Source organism: Haliotis rufescens, unplaced genomic scaffold (assembly GCF_023055435.1).
Source record: "Haliotis rufescens isolate VD_foot unplaced genomic scaffold, xgHalRufe1.0.p SCAF_12, whole genome shotgun sequence".
NCBI classification, from domain to species: domain Eukaryota; kingdom Metazoa; phylum Mollusca; class Gastropoda; order Lepetellida; family Haliotidae; genus Haliotis; species Haliotis rufescens.
The window spans coordinates 9,112,185-9,136,823 of record NW_025963802.1 but is presented as its reverse complement, the minus strand read 5'-3'; the positions used below and the strand labels follow the sequence as shown (position 1 = coordinate 9,136,823).

Here is a 24,639-nt window from a genome sequence, read left to right as displayed (position 1 = left end):
TCAACAACAGTTACTGTTTGGTCAAGACCCTGAAGATCCTTCAGCAACCCATGCTTGCCATAAAAGGCGACTATGCTTGTCGTAAGAGGCAAATAACAGGATCAGGTGGTCAGGCTCGCTGATTGGTTGAAGCACGTCATCGATCCCAATTGCGTGGATCGATGCTCATGATATTAATCACTGGATTGTCTGGTCCAGACTCGATTATTTACAGACCGCCATCATATAGCTGGAATATTGCTGAGTGCGGCGTTAAACAACAAACCAACCAACTGTTTGGTCAATAACATAACAGACACAGGATTTCTTTACAATATAATATAAATTTATTTCATAAAACTGATTAACATTCAGATTCCATATAAATACTGACACTACGTGCGTGTCACAGACCAATGGCTAACAACATCATTAACAAACGACTTACAAGTGCTTTTTGTTTCCGAAAGTCGGATGCAACCAAGTACACACTATCCAGTATGTAGAACCATAAATACAGTCTCTGCAGTATTCACACCTCTTATTGACAGCATGGAACAAGTTTGATGCAACCACAAAATTCTACAAATATTGTTAGGGGTCCAAGGACAAGCTAAAAACAGAGACAGGGAGACAAAGTTTCAGGAAATTAGCATCCTTATCCAAATATATATGCCAAATGAAGTTTAAGTTAATACTAAGTGGAATCTATAGCCACTGACAGTGACACGCACACAAACACTCTCGATGCCTGCTCTGCTGGAAATTGTAACTAGTTCGAACAGTGAGTCATTACATTTACTTTGTCTTCACATTGTTCAAGATGACAATCACTGCATACCAGGCCTGGACATGTTTGAGAAACAAAAATTATATCATAAATATTTAGCAAATATTAAAATGAATCCTTGCTACACCAGTATTTTGTAACATTTGTGCCCAGAAATCACAGGCTTTAGTTTAATTTTTGTGAGTGATATTGCTGCCATGAGATTACCGTTATACCTTAGATTTGCGCAAGAAGCAGGCATCTAACTAGTCCGACGGCTGTTTATAACATTCAACACTGAACACATGGAACTGAAACCCAACTTGTCAACCCATTCTGACGTGAGTTCTACCATCGGTATCATGACACATGTCTGTCACTTATGTTTCCTTTATATAATTTCCAGGCTTTCACGGTTCATTTCATTATAAACCTTTTGTTAAAGACGTTATTGAAACTTGTAAACAAGCAAACAAGTTCAAGTATTAGTTCATAGATTAAGACTATGTGTTAGCGAATATTGCTTAAGGCATCAGATCAACACTTTCAAACAAGGCCTTGTAAAGTTATAAAGAATGTTTCTCATCTTGTATTTTTTTTCAGGACAATAAAACATCTGGTCATATTAGTTCTGTGAAGGTGAAAATTCTTTCCTGTGCTCAACTCAATTTTCTGCCTAAGAACATAGAGCCTGGTGTATACTCCCAAGGGAGCTGAGAATGATTCTTGAGTGCACAGTGATCCAGTGACCGGGGTAATAATAGCGCTTTGAGCATGCCCCTGAGTGGTGTGGAAATATGTGCAATATAAATAGCCTCTTATTATTATTATTATTATTATTACATCTGATCATAGTTTCATGCCCTAAACTAATGAACTTCTTGCATAGGTCTTCAGCCTTGATACACACACATTTACAATACATAGATGATTGGGCAATGTGACAAAGTCACCGATGATGTTAGCATCGCCCACGTCAGATTGGCCTCAAGTCAGGCCTGTACAACACTAAGGCAGTGTCAGAATGTTCCACACACTGCAACAACAAACTGTACATTAACTGTAGAACATGCAGTACCAGCTTCAAGTCTTACTAAGTAAGCTGCTGCACTAAGAGCAGGGGAACATCAACAGGTAATTACAATGACAAAATGGTTAGAACAGCAAACGTGTCTTCCATCTAATGAAAACAATAAGCTTTAAAATATCAGTTTCTGTAATTCTTACATAAATGCTACCTCTATATATATGTTTTTATGAATTCATAAATGGCAGGACTGAACACATGGGATATCCACTTAGTTGTGGGTATCTCAATTCGGATGTGACTCTTCATGATGGGGATTCTGATGGTCAAACACTGCCTGGTGATGCCAAGCAGTTTTCTTGTCAGGAAATAAATTAATTTACCAGTACTGTCACTGGTCCTCACTGGTATATCGTGAACCCATATGATTGGGGGAACAAGGATGGACTTCACTTACTGTACAGGGGGCCGTTGTACAAAACAACCTTAGCGCAACGACTGTCTCAAGTCTATGGTATGGGAGTTACGATCACCTTAGAGCAAGGACCACTTTGTACAATGGCACCCTCATCTGGGCCCACTTCACAAAGGGATGATAGCGTTATGTTAAAGTATGGAAGTTAAGATCATCATAGTGCTATGGTTGCTTTGTGAAATGGGAACCTGTGCTTCTGCCAGACAAGCAACCACAATGGAGAGAGTGTTTTCTCCAATGCGCATCTCCTGTCCACAATCACTGTAACTGACAGCACCTTTGAGAACAACTCTGAATGCAGTCTGAACTATCATTATATATAAGTAAAGGAAAATGCAGAAACTACACTGGAAGATCTGGTCAAAGACAAAATCTAACCATTACGGTTGATGCTGGTTCTAAGAAAAATGATGACGTTTTCATCAGTTGGAATTCTATGGTTATGCTAAATGTGCTGTAAAAGATAAGACACGTTAAAGATGCTTGGATGTTTCTATATACAAATGACTGATATTTCTCTATAATTTCGTCTCTGTGAAATGGCCTTCCTTAAAAGACAGATTTCATGTACATATGTGCCGTTTCATCAAATTATCTTACGTATGGCGTAACAATGGTCTGATTAGTCTCTCATGGTTGTCTTGCTACACTGTAGTACAGAAATGGCAGATCTGAACATGGGTTATTATGGTATAAAATCTTATATACAGCAGTGAATTGTACAGATGAGATGTAAATAGCACGGTGATAACATGTCAACAATATATTGCATTCTGTGTGATGACATCAATGATACCCATGAAATGACCTCAGTAATTCATGGCATGTACACGTTAGGGCGAAGATTTGACAACAATAAAAAAAAGAAAAATATGAAAATTCATCAACCCTGATTCGGCTTCATCTGTCACAATAAGAAAAAAATGCAAACAGTGGTAATAATTTTGGTAGTATGCTTTACATAACCACTATTATGTAGGGACTTGCTTCATGACCTGATTTCTGGTATCAAGAATAGGACCCTATCAAACCCAGCAAAATACAAAAATAGTCCATTTCAGCTGCCCGGGCATCGCCATGGATACTGGTGTCCGCCTCTTGTGTCAATGTCCAAGCAGCAGCGGCTGTTGCCATTACTGCTGTCACAGATGATGAGGTTTTGACTGTAGTATTTGATACTTGTCAAGGGTTGGGGGGCTGATCAGCCGTGGGTGGTGTCATCCTCCACGAAGTCCTGCGCTTCTTCCCGACTGACACACTCGATATGACTCACCTACAGCAGAGTGGATCATTAGTACATTCTAGGTGAGGAAATTCTCATCAGTCTGTAGTAAGTGTAAGTCTTTATTTCAAGAAGTATTACCAACCATGACTAACAGAGACTACTTATTTTAGGCTAAAAAAATAATAGTTTTGGTTCTCAGGCACCGCCCACATCATCATGACATTTGCCACACATTTGGTTTTTATTTCCATTTTAAAAAAAACAAAAAAAAACACCTTAAATATTCCAAGACCAACGGTAGTCAAATACTGTGTTCCAGTATTTTACTCATCAAGGAATACATTTATGTAGGGAGGCACTTTCCCAGGTTGATTGGACACAATTGTTTATTTGAAAAAATTGTTTGAAAAAAACCAAGAAAAAACAACAACCCACTACCTTCCGCCCACATCATATTTTCAAAAGCCATTGCCGGAGAACCAATTCTTTTATTCTTTTAAGCCATAGATATTTCTTAAATATTATTGGAGTGAGTTTGGCTTAATGCCATGCCTTATAGCTATATCATTGTGTGTCATCCAAAGAGATGGAGGTCCTTGACGTTTACCACCTTAGTAAAACAAGGGTATGGCATTGTTAAATCTAGAAACAATCAGGGCAGATCTCAGGGATTTAAATGAGAACTATAGGGATTCTTGCACACTAAAGGGACGTAACTCTGCATACCAGATGGCATCACCTTACACTGTACCATCTATGGTCCCCAATATTATCTGACAATACCCAAAAACTGTTGAAGTCGGGAGGGAAATGTAGCGTTTGTTTGTTTTGTTTGTTTGTTGTTTAACGCCGCACTCAGCAATATTACAGCTATATGACGAGTCTGTAAATAATTGAGTCTTGACCAGACAATCCAGTGACTGAGCATCGATCCACACAATTGGGATAACGATGACATGCATCAACCAAGTCAGCGAGTCTGACCACCCGAACCTGTTAGTCGCCTCTTATGACAAGCATGGGTTGCTGAAGACCAATTGTAACCGGGTCTTCACAGGTATCTATGGTATGAACCAAGGTCAGACACGGCCACTAGTCTATTAGTCTGAGACTAGTGAACATCCAGAAGGACTAGTTTTGTACCAAACTCTAGATAATTTCCATGCACTACTAGATCGAGTGAGTGAGTGAGTTGGGTTTAACGCCGTTTTTAACAGTATTCCAGTTATATCGCGGCGTGTCAGCTTAATGTGGGAGGAAAGCCTGAAGTGATGCTGGTCTCAGACGTTTACCACTTCAGTGAAACCCACGAGCACGGGTATGGTGCTGACAAACCTAGAAACATAATCGGGGCGAACCGGGATTCGAAACCCACAATCATAGGTTTCTGGCGTGCCCAGGGGATGCAACTCTGCACAGCGAATCGCGGCGCCTTAGACAACTGGGCCACCCGTGCCCCCAGGGAGGGAAGAAGTCATATCTGGAACAAAGTTTAGATCTCAATGTGAAGATTGTCTAAAGGATGCCAATGGTTACCTTATTCCTGAATTTGACACCATAAAACTTGTCGGAGTGTTCGAGAAGCTCCGGTCGGAATGTGGTGGTGATGAACTGAGCATCCTGAGACAGCTCGTGGATCATGTCTGTAAGATGAATGGTAATGTGAGAACATTCTAGCACCTTCCAGGCAGCCTGGGTTGTATACTCCCTAGGGAGCTGAGAATGAAAATGGAGTGGACACTGATCCATTGGCAGGAGTTATGATGGAGCACTTTGAGCTTGTTTAGGGTGTGGATTTGGTGCATCATAACTGTGCACATCATTATTATTATTATTATTATTATTATTATAAGAACCATAGCAACCTTTGCTCATACTCATAATAAACATCTCATACTCATAATAAACATTTACAGCACAGAGGTATTTCTTGCTCTCCCATGAGATGATCAGCCCCCTAAAATGTTAACTATCACAACCGATTTTTACAACCTTATTAGCAAGAAAGTTTCATGTTTAATGAACACAAGAATGTATTTCAGAAAGATTTCTGTTGAAAAAAAGGTTAAAAAAAGGTGATATTAAATACTAGATAAATTCCAAGGCTCCTAAACCTTCCTTACATTCTATGGCAGATTTTATAAATTCTGCAAACCACAGACTTCTTTTCAACTCAAATTTGCAAAGTCTAGGCATGAATTCAGCATGATAATCAACACTTCACAGGTGGTTTTAGAGAAATCATGTCTGTTCTGAATTCATACGATTTTTAATAAAATTGTCTTAAATAGCAACTATCTCCAAAATCACATTGTGTAACAGTAATTGGGATTTGGTTCCATAACTTCAATGTCTGTAGGTGAATATTGTAGTTCAAGATGGTTTCTTTACCGTAGATGTCCTAACACTCAAACTTCATTCATCAAACATAAGCACTTTCAGCAGTTTGATCTCTAACATAGAAGCTCGAGTCTTTTCCTGATCACAGCATCAGATTATTACTTGAGTAAGAAGAATGTTCTGAACGTACCAGCGACAGCCTTTCTGTGAGAGGAGTCCAGGGCCTGGTCAATCTCATCAAACAGGTAGAAGGGCGCGGGGTCACACTTCTGGATGGCAAAGATCAAGGTCAAGGCCACGAGTGACTTCTGACCTCCGGACAACTGCTGCATGTCTCTCATCTCAGCTCGGTTTCCAGTGAACGACACCTGCCAAAATGAACGGTCAACAAGACATCAGAACTGGAGGCCGTGCAACAAGGGGCTTAAAGGGAGACCATGCTTAGGCAAAGTGCCAGACCCAGCAAGTATGATTTAAGTTGTGCACATACAATGTTGTATGTCTGCAAATATAAATCCTATGAGGTATAATAATAGAACAGCTAATGGTTAACATTAGCATATAAAGACAAGGTCTCAGCTGCACACGGCACGCAGACCCAATACTGAAAATGGGCAACAGACCTCAGAGTGAGTGAGTGAGTGAGTGAGTGAGTGAGTGAGTGAGTGAGTGAGTGAGTGAGTGTTGGCTTTATCACCGCTTTGAACAGTATTCAGGTTATATCACAGTGTGTCAGCTTAATGTGGCAGGAAATCCCAAAGTAATGCAGGCCTTAAATGTTTACCACTTAAATGAAAACCACCAGCATAGGTATGGTGCTGACAAATATAAACACATAATCGGGGTCACATAGGCTTTGAACACAGACCTTGGAAGACAAGCCCCCTTTAACAAAATCACTAAACAATCATACCTTCAGAATGAAAGGAAGTTATGATATTGGTGGTTTGATACAGGTGAGGAATGTCAAAGTCTCATCTGATCAGGATTCACAATCTGACACACTATACCCTTCACCAGTCTAACACGAAGACATACCCTGATTCCCACTCCAGTGAACTGTTCCACGAGAGGCACATCCTGTTGTGACTGTCCCTGTGAGTCATCGGCTCCCTGGAGAGACAAACAAGGTTACAACAGTCCACAGATCAAATCTATAGCTGGGAAGTACCCTCAACCTTCAGTTATATTCACATTTCAACACCAATTCCACTATACAAAATGAACATCAATGTTTCAGTTTATTCAGTCAACAGTGGAACCCAATAGTATCTACTGACTGTGGAGACCAATTCATTATGTACAGACTGATATTGGATTGTCTTACATCGCCACATCAGCAGTTTTACCCGTCCTTGACAGCACACAAACAAGCATGGAAATGATAGATGATATAGGTGAGGTGAAATTGGGTTTAACGTCGCGTCCAAGATTATTGCACTTATATAGCAAACGTGCATGCACGTGTGTGTGTGTGTGTGGCTGCTTGTACTAGTCCAGACTGATGCCGATTCATAGTGCTAGCTCACTGAGATACCATGACGCAGTTTAACATGAATACCCCACTCAGACACAGTATACTGACTCCGAGCCGACCAGTCCTTGTTTTAGCCCCTTAATGCCGAGCGCCAGACAGGGTAACAACAAGTACCATCTTTTAACGTCTTTTGGTATGACGCGGTCGGGGATCGAACCCCGGACCTTCCGCTCTCCGGGCGGATGCTCTACCATTAGACCACGGAGGCAGTCAATAGATGATATATGTTGGAGAGACTACATATACAATCAACCCTGTCTCTGTGACTATCACTGCTGTTGCACGTACATCGGTTTCACTGTCCCCCTTCTTCATGACTAGAACAGCATGCCCCTGGGGAGCCAGCTTCTTGAAGATCTCCGTGAAGTACTTGGACACCTGAAACAGAGCCAGGGCATGTCAGGATTAGGGGTGGCATTCGGTTTAGAATTTCAAGATGGATCGTTGACTTGCAAAAGTAGCAATCTCTCCAATGGTACATTATGATAGAAATATATCTACTACTTACTGCAAGAAAAGACAGCAACAGGCCATGTGGTTTTATACAAGTCATATGCAATTGCAACACACAAGAACCTCCAAAAGAAAACGAAAAACAAATAATAAATAGTAATAAAAAAAATGAAACCAACCAAAAAATTGAATTCAACTAATTGGAAAAAAATTCTCGAACAGAGATTTCAAGAAGAGAGACAATACCATAACATGATACCACTGCTGGTATTCACATCCTAAGTAGGTCACACTTTCAGACCTAGCCACCAATAATACATGATCTAGTAGGTACAATCTTATGTTCATTTATTCATGTAGACTAACTCTCATATCTATCATATTTATCATTCATACCATTTTTGTAGATCAGAGAGCAGATATCATCAATGTTTCAAACACATTTCCAAGATAACACTACCAGGTCATAAAAAAACCCTTGTGGACAACATTCTGATGACAAATGAAAATCTTTATGAAAACTCTAATTAATAGATTGTTGTGTAAATCAGTACTAGTACTAAAACCTGTAAGAAGATATAAAGTATGTCTTGGCATCAACTGCTGTCTATTAGATACAGGTTAAGCCATGAATAATTAGTTACATCTTGCATCATAATAAGTCAAAAGTCACTGATGACTAGAGGTAAGTATTTCATTACAGCTAAAATGGATAGAAATTAATGAAACCACCCGCATGTTATCAGAGATGAGTGGGCCACTGTAACTTGATAATGCCCTCATATTGCTTGACGACGGGCCATTAGCACCCGTTGTTAGGTGATGTCATTAGATAGGGATAGGTGACGTCACATTCAATAGTGACGTCATCTGGTTTGTTCAATGATGTTTCCGTTTTTGTAAAAGTGGGTCAGTGAAATTCTTGTTGATTGCAGTAAATGTTTCAAAACCGATATTGTTTATTTTTATTTGATAACAAATTTTATAGCTAAAATGGATAGAATTATCATAAAAACGCCCGCATGTTATCAGAAATGAGTGGGCCACTGTAACTTGATAATGCCCTCATATTGCTTGACGACAGGCAGTTGATGGAAGACCTCGGGCTTCTGCAAATGATAATGCCCTGAAATATAGCGTTACCCTTACAATAGGGTGATTTGAACAACACTAGCCTTGAAGAATGTTTCATACAAGCTGTACAAGTGGGATTTCTGAAGGAAATGAGACATCAGGCCTCACAGTTGCCCAGACAGTGATTTGTTTCCTGTTGAGACAATTGTCACTGCCTGTTCTCTTACCAAGGGGAGTGATCCATGCCTGAATACACGGCACTATCTGTCATCTAATAAATGATGGGTGGTGCCTTTGATCTCCCCTCCAACCATCTCACATACCTGTTTAAATGTCAGCTGGATAGCCTCGTACTTCCTCTGGTCCAGGGCATTCATCAGGTCCAAGATAGACTGAAACACACGGAGGCTGATCATGATAATACCCAATGACGCCATCTTTGTTTGTTTGTTAACACTGACAATCCAGTGATTAATATTATGAGCAACGACCCAACTTGCAAGTTACTATGACACACAAGTAACCAAGTCACAGAATCTGACTCCATCAGATTAAGGTCCATTAGGTCACCTTGTAAGACAAGCATGGGTTGCTCGGGAAGAATTCTAACCTGGAACACCCACAAGGGGCTCAGGCCCTTTGCCTTCTATGACAAGCAATAGTGAGTGAGTGAGTGAGTGAGTGAGTGAGTGAGTGAGTGAGTGAGTGAGTGAGTGAGTATGGTTTTACTTCACTTTTAGCAATATTCCAGCAATATCACAGCAGGGGACACCAGAAATGGGCTACACACATTGTACCCATGTCGGGTATCGAACTCGGGTCTTCGGCATGACGAGCGAACGCTTTAACCACTAGGCTACCCGACCGCCCCATGACAAGCAATAAGTGCTGATGCTTCACAGATTTATTTTAAGAGAGAAGTACCAAATCAAATCAAATTAAGCTTGTAAGAGTGAGTGATAGTTACACTGTGGGCACGGTCTAATTCATCTTTCCTCTTCATCAACTTTTCCTTCTGGTCCGAGAAGTTGACGAACTGGTCAAGAGCTTTCTTGTTTACATGGCTGTACTTCTTGAGTTCATGATTGCACTGGTCCAGCTTCTTGAACAGCTACAACACACAGACACACAGGCATCAGAACTGCACAGTCATAGAAAATACATAATGTCTAGTTACATTTCTCCACGCTTGTGGACTTAAAACTTTTGACACAGCTTGTAATGCTTATATTGCTTATATATGCTCATATTCATCGGTGAATACAATTCCTGCAATCATGGCCCATTCAACTCCTGCCGGGTACCCATTAACTACTAGGTGACAAGCATCACACTGTGTAGACAGGCGACAACTTACAACATACAGCCATAACTTTGGGGATATGTCACCATGTACGTAATCATAAAAAGAATATGAGAACAGGTAAATTTCAAAAACATCCCAAAATGTAATGGTAAGCAATGAAAAACCAATTTCAACATGTTCAAGTAATACATCCTTTTTTCTCAATCTCAATTACATCTTTAATCTCACCTGTTTCATACTGAGATCTTGGTATTTCTCAAAGGCATCACTTGGCAGGGAACCTAACTCTCGGATCTTCCTCATACAGTCCTCTTTCTGATAACACATGTAAAGTGACAATGAGAATGAGTGTTGGAAAACGGGTGAGTGACACAAGGTGTGCTCCTGTAGGAACCCACTAGGTGTCCTGTATGAATAAGCATGTTTTTATTAAACCAGTGTTAAATAATTGCTTCATAGGCATTTCTCAGATAACAGATGACAAAGTAGACACAATTTCAGGATAACAGACTTTTGTACTTTACTCAGTGTTTGTCATCAAAGAGAGAATGGTTTTACGCTGCTTTTAGCAATATTCCAGCAATATCACGGTGTGGGACACTGGAAAATGTGCATCACACGTAGTACCCATGTGGGGAATGGAACCCAGGTCTTCAGCTTGACGAACCAACACTTTACCCACTAGGCTACCCAACCATCCTATCATTAAAGAAGAGCGAAACAATTTACCAAGGAAGCAGGAACTCACCTTCTTCAATAATAAACTTTGTTTATTGGTCATTTTCTCTAGATCTTTTGCATCATCACTGATTTTTTCTTGATATTCTTTTTCTTGGCCCTGAAAATGAAGGAGATATTGATATCAATCAACATTGTTACAATAACTCGCACTTAAAATTCAACTTATTATTACTTTTGTTTTACGTACAGTTTTTTGCAAACTCCAATTCCATAACTCAACATGTGAAATTCCTTGAGACTCTGTTGCATAATTTCAGCAGCATCAATCCTTATTCATCATCTTTTCATGCTCTAAGCGCTCATACATCCAGCAGGACATGTTTTACTAGACCCTTTGTGGCTCACAATATAGATACGACCTTAACTTTACCTGTCCATAACGCGGTATCCACATACTTCATTCATGGTTTGATCTTAGTTGACAGATAAATTTTATGAACATGGATACATATTTATCTTAAAGGAATTTATCTTTGTTATTACATATGCCATTGCTAATTGTATTCATAGAACAAGAAACACTTGTCTATACATCATCTTGTTACATAGAGATTTCACCATGTGATTTTTCAACATAAGTCAATGAAAGTTTGAAACTCTGAGGCTTTCAAAGAAGTTTCAAACTTTTATTGACTCTTATTGACATATTTGGTATGAAAAGTCATGAGGGTGAGATCTTATTTATCATGACTTAATAACCAGTATTTTGAGGGTAAAAAGTAAAGCTAACCCAGCTTCAGTAGCAAAGATGTTAGTGATGTCATTTGATTGTGATGTCATGGTAACCAATAATAATCATCAAAGCATTGTCATGCCATTTTATTGTTGCAAAATTCTCCCAAGGAGAAATTGCTTAATCCAACCCAAGCGATATTTCCTGAGGCAGTCAGTTTGGGATGAAAAATCATTGTATGATGTAATTGCAGATCCGTCCTACTTCTTATGTCAGTCACAATGACAGCGCGTCGTAATACATTTACATCAAGTACAAGATGTCAAAATGGTCTGTTTTGTTTGTTTGTTGTTTAACACCACACTCAGCAATATTCCAGCTATATGACGACGGTCGGAAAAATAATCGAGTCTGGACCAGACAATCCAGTGATTGACATCATGAGCATCTATCCGCGCAATTGGTCATGGTGACATGCATCAACCAGGTCAGCGAGCCTGACCACCCGATCTTGTTAATCGCCTCTTACTACAAGCATTGTACTACAAGTGTAGTTGCCTTTTACGGCAAGAATGGGTTACTGAAGACCCCGGATCTTCACGGGTCATTTGAGGATGTGAACACTGAGTGCTAACAGTGTTCCACTGCATCTGTGAACAACACAAACCTTCCAATACTCCAGGTTACTCTGCAACTCTTTTTGTTCCTTGTTAAATCTGTCTAACTGGTCATCTAGATCTGAAAACATCAACACAATACCAAGTAAGAAATTTGAAGTCTTAGATATTTACCATATGGTGAAACCCAGGAGCATGGATATGGTGCTGACAATTCTAGAAACATGATTAGGGCGATCCAGGATTTGAACCCATAATGATAAGTTTCTGGCACGACTAAGGGACGTCACTCCTTACAGTGAATTGCAGCGCCTTAGATGACCGGGCAACAATAAATGCTTCGATTGAGAGAAAAGACTCCACCTTTGCTAAATAGAAACATAAATCACCAATAGTTGGAAAGCCCTAGGAGTCTGTACTTGCTTGTTTGTTGTTCAACGCCACACTCAGCAATATTCCAGCTATATGACGGCGGTCTGTAAATAATCGAGTCTGGACCAGACAATCCAGTGATTGACATCATGTGCATGGATCCAGGCAATTGGGATACGATGACATGGATCAACTAAGTCAGCGAGTCTGACTACCCGATCCCGTTAGTAGCCTTTTATGACAAGCATAGTTGCCTTTTACGGCAAAAATGGGTTGCTGAAGATCTATGCTACCCCGGATCTTCACGAGTCCCTAGGAGTCTGTGAAGGATCTGGGTTAATTAAACTATGAAGATCAGTCACATCTCAGAATGTCAGAATTGCAGATTCATATATCAACGTTTATCGACTAAGATTCTATTCATAATCAAACATCATCCTTCCAACTTTTTCAGTTTGTGAAATGTAATAAGCAGTACAGCTCACCAGCTTCAGTGGCAGTGATGAGTGATGTCATGGTAACCAATTGTTGGCAAAGCATTAGGATGCAATTTCAATGCAGTAATATCGCCTAGGAGAGATCGCCTAATTTCTCCTAAGTGATATTTCCTGTGGAGGCCACTTCAGGATCATAAATTGTTTTTATCACAGGTCAACTCGTGGCCCCTTATAATAGGAAACCATTGATATATGTTCTGTGCACATTTAATAATGATACTGCTCAACAAACTTAGTAGGTATGTTAGAAATTGCACAACAATCTTTGCACTCTGTCACTGATACAGATCTTTGGTTTGTGAAAGTACCTTTAGATGTTTTCTTGAGCTCGGAGATCCTGTCATCCACAGACTGCAGATCACCTTGTAAATTGTCTAGTCTCTGGGTACGATCTTCTGTTGATGTCTCCTGCAGATCGTTCAAGATCCGATCCCGCTTCTTGTACAGGTTGTTGGTGAGCATGTTATCCAGCTTGTTCTTCTCACCCTCCAGCTGAAACACCACACACCACAGTCAATAGGAGTGGTCACAGATATATCAAGGGCCTACAGTAGTCAGTGATTCTCACCCTCCAGCTGAAACACCACACACCACAGTCAATAGGAGTGGGTCACACACGCCATCAACCAAGTCAACGAACCTGACCACCCAATCCATTTGATTGCCTCTTACGACCAGCATATGTTGTTGGGGACCAATTCTAACCTGGAATCCCAACGGGGACACCTCTTATGACAAGCATAGGTTGCTGGGGACCAATTGTAACCGGGAATCTCCATCAGAGGTCGCCTCTTATGACCAGCATAGGTTGCTGGGGACCAATTGTAACCGGGAATCTCCATTAGAGGTCGCCTCTTATGACCAGCATAGGTTGCTGGGGACCAATTCTCATCTGGAATCCCAACCGGGGACACCTCTTATGACAAGCATAGGTTGCTGGGGACCAATTGTAACTGGGAATCTCCATCAGAGGTCGCCTCTTATGACCAGCATAGGTTGCTGGGGACCAATTCTAAATCAGAATCCCATCATAACATCTGACAATTGGCCTTTCCTGTTGAAGTTTTTATACAAATCAGTGTCTGACAGTATGAGCACTCACCCTGATTCTTTCCTTCCATGCAGCTCTGTTCTCCTCCGTCTTGCCTTTGACCTTGTCATTGAGCTGGTCAACCTCTCGTTGGTCCTCCATGCTGAGTTGAGACAGAAGGTCCGTGCCCACCTCTTCATTGAGGGAGTCCCGGGTTGCCACCATGGCTGCCAGACTGCTCTCCAGACTTGAAACACTCTTGCCCTGAAACATTTGTTTGTTTGTTGTTCAACACCACACTCAGCAATATTCAAGCCATATGACGACAGGCTTTAATTAATTCTGGACTAGTCAATCCAGTGATTGATTGTGAAGAACAAATTACGCATGCCATCAACTAAGTCACCAAACCTGACCATCAAATTCATTTGATTGCCTCCTACAACCAGCATAGGTTGCTGGGGACCAATTCAAACCCAGAATATCCACCGGTGGCTGCCTGTTATGACCAGCATAGGTTACTGGGGATCACTTCTAACCTGGACCACCACCATCCCACCCCATCCCCTCCCCCCCTCCGGCGTCGCCTCTTACAACCAGCATAGGTTGCTGGGGACAAATTCTAACCCAGAATCCCAACCGTGGACGCTTCTTGCAACCTCTTCTAGGTTAGAAGTGGGGGCTGACCAATTCTAAACCGGAATCCCTACATGTATGTCCTGACACAAGGTTGAATTAGGACTACCAAAAAAAACCTGACAACTGGATTTTAAAACTTCTGTGTTCTTGGACCCGATGCACCATAGATTAAGAATCCACCAATTATTCAGGACATTTTAAGAGCAGTTCGTGAGTTGGGTTAAACATCACTTTCAACAGTATTTCAATCATAAAACAGTGTGTCAGTTATATGTGAGAGGAAAAGTGGGGCAGGTGTTAGACGGATAGCTGCACACACGGGATACAACACTACACACAATATTGCAGCACATTTATTCAACAAGGCCTCCTTGTCTCCTTCACAAAAAGAAAATAAAGGTAAAGGTTTCTTTTGCTGTCAAACAAATTAAGAGTGAAGGTAATGTACCTATCAATACCAATATGGATTCGAAAGAATCTTGAAAGATGTAAGAAGAACTAATATGCATTTTCATAGTCAAACATGAAACATACCTTTGAGGGCTTCTGTTTTTCCACCGACTTCAATTCTTCTTTTGCCAGCCTGACTTCTGCTTGTAACTTTTCATATGTATCTCTGCCAAGGAGAAATAATATTATAATAAATGAGTTTGCTAGTGTTGAATCCTCACATGCGAAGTGGCACAGATCAGACATTTCTACCACTTTATTAAAATGAGCCAATATGGGTGTTGACAAACTAAGGGTTCTTATTGGGGCTAGTTTGGCTTTTAAACCTACAACATCAGATACTGGCACAGCAAGCATGGCTAAAGGACATAACTGCACAGCAAATCTCAGCATCATAAGACTTCCAGACTGTATTACGGTAATATCTGACACATACGTCTCAATGATGCCTATTGTCTCAAGGTTGGTGTATATGTCTGATACAACTAATGTCAATGACATCTTCTTGGGAGAGATGTTGTTCTTCAAGAAGGCAACAGGGAACCTCTAACTAATGTTATTGTATGATTTGTAATGAGATTCCTAGTCCTGTCAAGCATCTGACTTGTATGGTTCTAATACAGAGGAGACCCGTGAAGTTCTGGGTTAGAATAGGCAACCCATTCTTGCCTTAAAAGGTGACTATGCTCATCGTAAGAGGCAACTAACAGGATCGGGTGGTCAGGTATGCTGACTTGGTTGATGCATGTCATCGTATTCCAACTGCATGGATCGATGCTCATGATGTCCATCACTGGACTGTCTGGTCCAGACTTGATTATTTACATATAGCTGCAATATTGCTGAGTGCAGCGTTAAACAACAAAGAAACAACAACAAAGATTCAGACTTACTTATATTTGCTACACTTTGTCTCCAGCTTCTGCATCTCGGACACCAGGTTGTTGATCTTGCCCTCCAGAGTCTCCAGCTTCTCCCGGTGCTCTCTGCACGCGACTTCGTGTTCCGCACACTGGGCCGTCAGCTCCATCTTGCTCTTCTGGAGGTCCAGACGTGATCGGCGCGTGTCGTAGTAGCCGCCAGTCAAAGCACCTCTACGACTGACCTGGTCACCTGGACATATGGAACAATATTGAAAGAAGACTCGAGTCTTCAGTAAACTCAAACGATGTTTACTTGTTCAGATCAAAACAATAACTGACAACACAACTTCCTGTATTACTGTGATGACGTCATCACAACACTCACAAGTAAGTGAGGGAGTGGGAGTGGGTGAGGGAGTGAGGGACAGTGACAGAGGTAAGGCAAGGATGAGGAGTGGGAGTGGGATGGAGGGATGGTAGGGAGAGAGAGGGAAGGCACTTACCCTCTAGTGTGATACAATCGAGATTCTGTGTTCTGGCAATCTGCGTGGCCACCTCCATGCTCCTACACACCAGGGTCTTCCCGAACACGTGCTTGATGGCAGGGTCAAACTTCATTTCATACTTTATCTTCTGGATCATAGGAATAGCATCCTGCAAGGAAAAGGAGGAAGTCCTAAACTTGCTTCAGCGTTACATCTTAACTGACCAATTATCTATGCTGTCAGAGGAATGAACGCCAGATCCGACATTGTGACCACTAATGCTAATGACAAATCTGGAGATGTCAGAATCAACAGTTTTTGATGCTCACTGCCGAACAAGTGAACTGATGGGTTATCAACTGTTCTACATATGACCTACCACTCCTCACCACACAAAGTAGTACCCATTCGCTGCCATTTCAACCACCTGATTCACATGGTGTTCAAACCAGACTAACCCCTGCTCTTGCGACATACGAGATGACCCACTGGGATTCCAGGTAAAAGGTCCCCAGCAACCTATGCTGGTCATAAGAGGCGACTAAATGGATTGGGTGGTCAGGCTCGTTGACTTGGTTGATGCATGTCATTGTTCCCAATTGAATGGATTGATGCTCATGATGTCAATCACTGCGATGTTTGGTCCAGACTCAATTATTTACAGACCGCCATCATAGTGCTGGAATATTGCAGAGTGCGGTTAAACAACAAACAAATAAGCAAACAATATGGGAGAACATCTGTTTTCAAAAGACATGTCAGGAGTAGAGAGCAGTTACCTGTGTATCGGGGTAGATTGTGTCCCTGCTGTCCAGACGGTTGAGGGGCATGAATGTGACCTCTCCCGGCAGACGCAGGCGGTTCATCTCTTGGAGAATCTTGGTTCCAGTCTTGTCGGTGTCCACTACGTGATGGAACAACCTGCAGCCAGCAAGTATATGTGTCAGTGGTCACTTTGTAACAAACACCTATTTGCTTTATGTCATGAAATTGTTCCAACAATGCATCTCAAAATGAGACTGCTATACTGCCCTTAGAGAAATACATCAAATTTTAACTGCAGGAACAGGCAATTGTGAACAAATACCCTGGCAGGATAGATTCAAGTCTTACAGTCTATTGAAGTGCAAGATTTTACTTCGCACCACAATTAAGCTGTCACGACTCATCATCAAGTGTCCATCAGATCATTTTAAAAAAACAACAGACATTGCAATAACTGCAAGATTGATAAATATCAGACAAAATTTGATGTATCCCATAAAGAAGGTACCATTTGGGGGCACTTGAATCAAACTTCCAACTTTAATATGTTCGGGTTTCGGTCCAGTTCATGTTCTTGGTACATTTATCGACTGTCACAAAAACATTACGAAAGATGTTTTCAAAGAATGTCCAATCAAAAGTTGATAAAAATCAAGAAAATGTCTAACAAAATCACTGGACGTACAGTTTACCAAACTTCTATTCATAAGCTCAGGGACTATTTGTTGCCTAACTGCAACTTGTTGCTGATGTTACCTTGTTCCAGCAGTGACCTCCACACAGGTATAGAAGGTCTTCTCAGCCTCCAGGGTCTCGATGAGAACGCCATGGTAACCAGACACAACCTCAGGGTAACGCCCTTGCTCTCGGAACTGATTCAACACCTTGCTGACACTGTCAATACCGTTCAACAAGGCCTGAAATGTTACATGAAAGTGGTTGTAGAAACATACCATGACAAAGCAACACACATATAACCTATCATGACCAATGGAAATGTATTTTGAAAAACAATGTGTGTTACATGCATGACAGGGCAGTGAGGTAGAGTGAGTGAGGTAGAGTGAGTGAGGTAGAGTGAGTGAGTGAGTGAGTGAGTGAGTGAGTGAGTGAGTGAGTGAGTGAGTGAGTGAGTGAGTGAGTGAGTATGGTTTACTCCACTTTTAGCAATATTCCAGCAATATCATGGCGGGGGACACCAGAAATGGGCTTCACACATTGTTGACATCTGGGGAATCGGACCTGGGTCTTCCGTGTGATGAGCGAATACCTTAACCACTAGGCTACCCCACCACCCCCAGGGCAGTGAGGTTACCCAGGGTTGAAGTGTTGTGTCGTTACACGATAGCCTGGCTTCGATTCCCCACATTATGTGAAGTCCATTCTTGGTGTCTCATTCTGTGGAATTTCGCTATAATGTAAAACCATACTCACTGTGTTGTATAGCCATCTGTCTAGGGACATAAACAACATTATTTATGCTACCACTGTTGTAAGAGTTTGTACAGGGGATATGACAGTTCCATGCAGATGTTGGGGAAAACATGGGTTACAGAGTACCATATCTAAAAGTCAGAATACAGATTTATTTAGGATTCCAAACTAAGTGCCCTTGGCAGTCAAAACGGTAAAAATCATTACTTTGTCCAATTTGGGAGTTTTTAAGTTCTTATTTTCCTATCTTCAGAGGTATTTTAACTTTGAATTTCAACATTGTATTCAATGCAATAATATTATACTTAGCAATACAGCTTCTTCCTCTACATGGATCCTGTTATCAGTGAAATGCAAGTTTGTTTGTTTATTGTTTTACGCCGCACTCAGCAATATTCCAGCTATATGAGGGCAGTCTGTAAATAATCGAGTCTGGACCAGACAATCCAGTGATTGATATCATGTCATCAAACACAGCTTGAATATTAGTCAAAGCTCAAACAGCATGAATTGTGAAATGTTTAATCCCAAAACTGACACTTCCTGCAAACTTGGGGCCGAATATCAGCCTCAAAGCAAGTTTATGGGTTTCTGTAAAACAAAAGCCAGCCTTTCCTGTGGGATCATTTACATGTACTCAACAAAGGCTTTCCTGATAGTACACAGTGCTCAATATTACGGGAGTCCTGCAATCCTTGAGGTATGATCCCATATCTGAATCTAGGGACCCCCAATTTTTACCTGTTAACATTTTATGACATTCATGCTTAATTTTGAACAATAAGTTCGTCATTATGCACTCATTTCCCTAATTGTCTCATTATCAATATGAATGAACAGGCCATCATCTTCCAAACTGTGTGCATGAATGTATGCTGATGGGACTAGAGATGTAACAGTGTTTGACTCTTACCTTGCCGGTGAGAGATCGGAGTCCCTGTTCCTTCTTACTGAGTTCCTCCCGCCCGGACTGGAGAGTCTGCTGGAGGGAGTTCTCTTGCCTCCACAGTGCACTGAAACACACACCAGGTCAGTTCAGGGCCACTCTCCTACCCACAGTTCCTTGCAGCCGGCGGCCACCATAGTACCTCTGCCACAGGCCAGCGCCATGTGACAATTCGTCACATCTCACAGTCCATTCAAGATATTGCATAATGTTTTCATCTGTTTAAATTTTGACAAATCTAAACATGTAGATAAACATATGTCAAAGAATGGTTAACTTACATTGAGAAAATATGCTAAAATGTGAAAAAAAAATCCATTTGAGTAGTTGTCCTTTGTTTACATTGGTTGTACTGTTGCACATGCTGTCATCGAAGCCAAACGGAGAGCTAGCATTATGGCCACTTTAAGGTATAAGGATTGTCATGCACCTCACTGTCGTAGTTGTAACAGCCTTTCTATATAATTATGCAAAACAATATGTAAAGCGCACCGAACGGCTTGCATTAGGCCTGTCTATTCTGATGTCAGAATAAGCGGGCTTGTTTATAAACAAGAGATAAGTCTGGTCACGTGATATGCAAATTGACCTTTGGCATGGTGTTATGCTAAGACACCACTACACCGGAGTGTGGTACGGGGCAACATACTTCAGCAACCAGGAGCTAGGATGGGACACTTTAATACAGCTTAATACCAGCGGTATCTTTGTGGCCTGTAAACAATCAAGTCTAGACCATAAAACAACTACCAGGAATTGATAATATTAACAGTAACATCCTTTGCGTCAGGGTACACTGACACAATAGTACCAGGTCACGGAGCCTGACCATCCAATCCACCGACTGCCCATGACAAGTATAGGTTACAGGGGATCTATTCTAACCCAGAATCCCAACTGATTTTCAAAAGTGCTCTGAAATCTGGAAAGCATGGCCATATCCTGTGTTTCAAACAAAGTGGTAGGCAATGTACTATGTCTCTTAACAACCAGGACAGGGTAGAACAGTATTTCAGTGTATTTAAGCAGCGTGGGTCAGCCAGGGTGCCATCTCCTCACCTCCTCTCATTCTGCAGGTTGTCCTTCTCCTTCTTTTTCTCCTGGTAGTCCTTGTTGTCTCTTTCCTGCATGCTCTTGAAGTGCTCGCTCTTGCTCTCATTGCCCTGGAAACGAGAAAAGTTAATATTTGATGACGGACACGTCAGAAGTTGGTCGGTTGGTTAGTTGTTTAACGCCGCACTCAGCAATATTCCAGCTATATGACGGCGGTCTGTAAATAATCGAGTCTGGACCAGACAATCCAGTGATTAATATCATGAGCATCGATCCACGCAATTGGGATCGATGACATGCATCAACCAAGTCAGCGAGTCTGACCACCCGATCCCGTTAGTCGCCTTTTACGACAAGCATAGTCACCTTTTATGACAAACATGGGTTGCTGAAGGCCTATTCTACCCCGGAATCTTCACGGGTCCCACGCCAGAAGTAAACATTCAGTGTACTCAAATTACATTGATAAAAATGTTGTCTATATAAACTTTGTACAGCTGCATATGGATCTATCAACATTTTTCAAGTTTTCTTAGATGTCCCCCCTCCCCTGATAAGGATAGCAAATGGTCGGTCCCTAATGAACCTTTCCCAATTTACAGACCTTATGTGTTGGGAGTGACTTATCTGCTAAGTTATCTGTCCCGTTAATCCACAAACTTCATGATGATTCAACCAGTAACAATGAAATACTGACCTCTATCTTCGTCACAAGTTCCTGGCGTCTTTGTTCATCTTTCCCAGAATCATCGGTTAATCTTTTAATCTGTAAAACACAATCACAAATCTTAAACAAATATTCTAGTTCTTGATTCAAGATTAACAAAGCTCCACAGTTTGGTGTTGGTGTCTCAAGCCTTCCTTCTTCAACACAAAATATGAAGTTTCTGAATCATCTCCTTTCAAAGACAAAAAGGTAATCTGCCAGGTGCAGGGTTCCAGATTCATACTCCTTTCAAAGACGAAAATGTAGGTCAGGGTTCCAGATAGGTCTTACCATTGCCTATTTACTCACATGCTATCATTCACATTGGGTATTGATAGTTTTCTTTTGGTATTCAATATATTTTCACTCTTTTGGGTAAAGCCTACTGGGTTTTGTAAACCAATAAGTAGACCTTGTAAAAAATCATTCTATTTCCCTAGTGTTTCAGATACGTTCTAAATCGAAAGTGAATTACATGGACTGGACTAAGTAACTATAAGCTAGTAACAATTTGTGCATTAATCACTGCAGCTTTATGTATAATCAATTCCTGCATTCAGTCAGGAAGAAAGTATCTGTAAAGACATACATGTACACAAGGTGAAAAGACTGCATTGGGCTATTATACTACTGGGTTATCAAATTTCTTCATGTGCATTTGTCTGCAAGCAACTCAAAATTAATTGGGTCATGGCGATTTAGTTTGCGTATGTTTTGCAGCTCTGCAGGTGCCAATACCATGTTTTAGAGTTACTGCCTGATAACCAGTTGTTTCCTGTTATCATTACACTACTATTCTGTAGATTATCATTTGGTGCTAACTGGTTGTCATCTAGGGAGCAGACCTGTTCCTCCTTGTCCCGGATAGCCTTGTTGAGGGACTTCAACTCCTTCTTGATCCAAGTGTCTCGGTCCTCCCGGGATGTAAACTGGTTGCCACGCCCCTGCTTGGCATACAGCTCCTTCCTCCTCTGCTCAGCTAGAGACAGTCTGACACACAAACATCAAAACAACTTGAAAAATAACTTCTTTGATAGGCATTTAGTAGTTGCTTGCTTGATACCGTTGTTAGAACCTACACCGAAACATCGCTCTTAATTGTAATAAAGAAGTGGTTCATCCATAAATTCTTATCCTCACTTAACTTGAAAAATGTTTATAACAGATTAAAGCAGCAGTTTGCACTGGCTATACATGACCCTACTTATAAAGCCCCTGGACAAGCCTAAGATCGGAGTGATGAGAAGTGTTTTTTACTGCTCTCAGCAATCTTGAAAGAAGTGTTGTCAGAACAGATTTCACACCCTTTACTTGTGTATGGATCTGAACCAAGCCTTTCTAACCAAGCCTATCTACCCAAGTAGTACATGACTAGGCAAAACCACAATTTTTTGTTAACTAAAAACAAAGTGTGTGTAGTTCATATCCTCAAAATGCATATGACATCTCATAAGTCACTTCTTCACAGACTTATTATAAGGGAAAGTCTGTCTGACTACCTCACTGCAAGACTTCATGCAAGAGGGTAATTTCTGATGACTTTCTCATTGAAAGACTTTAGACAAGAGGGGAATTTATAATGACTTACTCATTGAAAGTCTTTACACTAGAGAGAAATGTCTGGTGACTTACTCATTGAAAGTCTTTACACAAGAGGGGAATTTCTGGTGACTTATTCATTGAAAGACTACACAAGAGGGGAATTTCTGGTGACTTACTCATTGAAAGACTACACAAGGGGGGGATTTCTGGTGACTTATTCATTGAAAGACTACACAAGGGGGGAATTTCTGGTGACTTACTCATTGAAAGACTACACAAGGGGGGAATTTCTGGTGACTTACTCATTGAAAGACTACACAAGGGGGGAATTTCTGGTGACTTATTCATTGAAAGACTACACAAGGGGGGAATTTCTGGTGACTTATTCATTGAAAGACTACACAAGGGGGGAATTTCTGGTGACTTATTCATTGAAAGACTACACAAGGGGGGGATTTCTGGTGACTTATTCATTGAAAGACTACACAAGGGGGGAATTTCTGGTGACTTACTCATTGAAAGACTACACAAGGGGGGAATTTCTGGTGACTTACTCATTGAAAGACTACACAAGGGGGGAATTTCTGGTGACTTATTCATTGAAAGACTACACAAGAGGGGAATTTCTGGTGACTTACTCATTGAAAGACTACACAAGGGGGGGATTTCTGGTGACTTATTCATTGAAAGACTACACAAGAGGGGAACTTCTGGTGACTTACTCATTGAAAGACTACACAAGGGGGGGGATTTCTGGTGACTTATTCATTGAAAGACTACACAAGAGGGAAATTTCTGGTGACTTATTCATTGAAAGACTACACAAGAGGGGAATTTCTGGTGACTTACTCATTGAAAGACTACACAAGAGGGGAATTTCTGGTGACTTATTCATTGAAAGACTACACAAGGGGGGGATTTCTGGTGACTTATCCATTGAAAGACTACACAAGAAGGGAATTTCTGGTGACTTATTCATTGAAAGACTACACAAGAGGGGAATTTCTGGTGACTTATTCATCGAAAGACTACACAAGGGGGGGATTTCTGGTGACTTATTCATTGAAAGACTACACAAGAGGGAAATTTCTGGTGACTTATTCATTGAAAGACTACACAAGAGGGAAATTTCTGGTGACTTATTCATTGAAAGACTACACAAGAGGGGAATTTCTGGTGACTTACTCATTGAAAGACTACACAAGGGGGGGATTTCTGGTGACTTAATCATTGAAAGACTACACAAGGGGGGAATTTCTGGTGACTTACTCATTGAAAGACTACACAAGGGGGGAATTTCTGGTGACTTACTCATTGAAAGACTACACAAGGGGGGAATTTCTGGTGACTTATTCATTGAAAGACTACACAAGGGGGGAATTTCTGGTGACTTATTCATTGAAAGACTACACAAGAGGGGAATTTCTGGTGACTTACTCATTGAAAGACTACACAAGGGGGGGATTTCTGGTGACTTATTCATTGAAAGACTACACAAGGGGGGAATTTCTGGTGACTTACTTATTGAAAGACTACACAAGGGGGGAATTTCTGGTGACTTACTCATTGAAAGACTACACAAGGGGGGAATTTCTGGTGACTTATTCATTGAAAGACTACACAAGGGGGGAATTTCTGGTG

At 41.1% G+C, this 24,639-nt stretch overlaps 1 protein-coding gene across 1 annotated transcript in view; it reads right to left on the bottom strand.

Moving 5' to 3' along the window:
* Window positions 1-303: 303 nt before the first annotated feature.
* LOC124143893 (structural maintenance of chromosomes protein 3-like) overlaps window positions 304-24,639 on the bottom strand; it is a 47,106-nt gene continuing 22,770 nt past the window's right edge. Inside the window, exons 13-33 of the mRNA XM_046513058.2 lie at window positions 22,302-22,446; window positions 21,448-21,516; window positions 20,757-20,860; window positions 19,665-19,764; window positions 18,074-18,234; window positions 17,332-17,473; window positions 16,571-16,721; window positions 16,098-16,317; window positions 15,289-15,370; window positions 14,188-14,379; window positions 13,394-13,577; window positions 12,267-12,337; window positions 10,934-11,023; window positions 10,414-10,500; window positions 9,847-9,990; window positions 9,203-9,271; window positions 7,641-7,730; window positions 6,854-6,928; window positions 6,006-6,183; window positions 5,012-5,118; window positions 304-3,523 (exon numbers count right to left, since the gene is read on the bottom strand). Coding sequence (XP_046369014.1) covers window positions 3,452-3,523; window positions 5,012-5,118; window positions 6,006-6,183; window positions 6,854-6,928; window positions 7,641-7,730; window positions 9,203-9,271; window positions 9,847-9,990; window positions 10,414-10,500; window positions 10,934-11,023; window positions 12,267-12,337; window positions 13,394-13,577; window positions 14,188-14,379; window positions 15,289-15,370; window positions 16,098-16,317; window positions 16,571-16,721; window positions 17,332-17,473; window positions 18,074-18,234; window positions 19,665-19,764; window positions 20,757-20,860; window positions 21,448-21,516; window positions 22,302-22,446 — 2,533 coding nt within the window. The 3' untranslated portion in view covers window positions 304-3,451. The remainder of the gene's footprint in view (window positions 3,524-5,011; window positions 5,119-6,005; window positions 6,184-6,853; window positions 6,929-7,640; window positions 7,731-9,202; window positions 9,272-9,846; window positions 9,991-10,413; window positions 10,501-10,933; window positions 11,024-12,266; window positions 12,338-13,393; window positions 13,578-14,187; window positions 14,380-15,288; window positions 15,371-16,097; window positions 16,318-16,570; window positions 16,722-17,331; window positions 17,474-18,073; window positions 18,235-19,664; window positions 19,765-20,756; window positions 20,861-21,447; window positions 21,517-22,301; window positions 22,447-24,639) is intronic.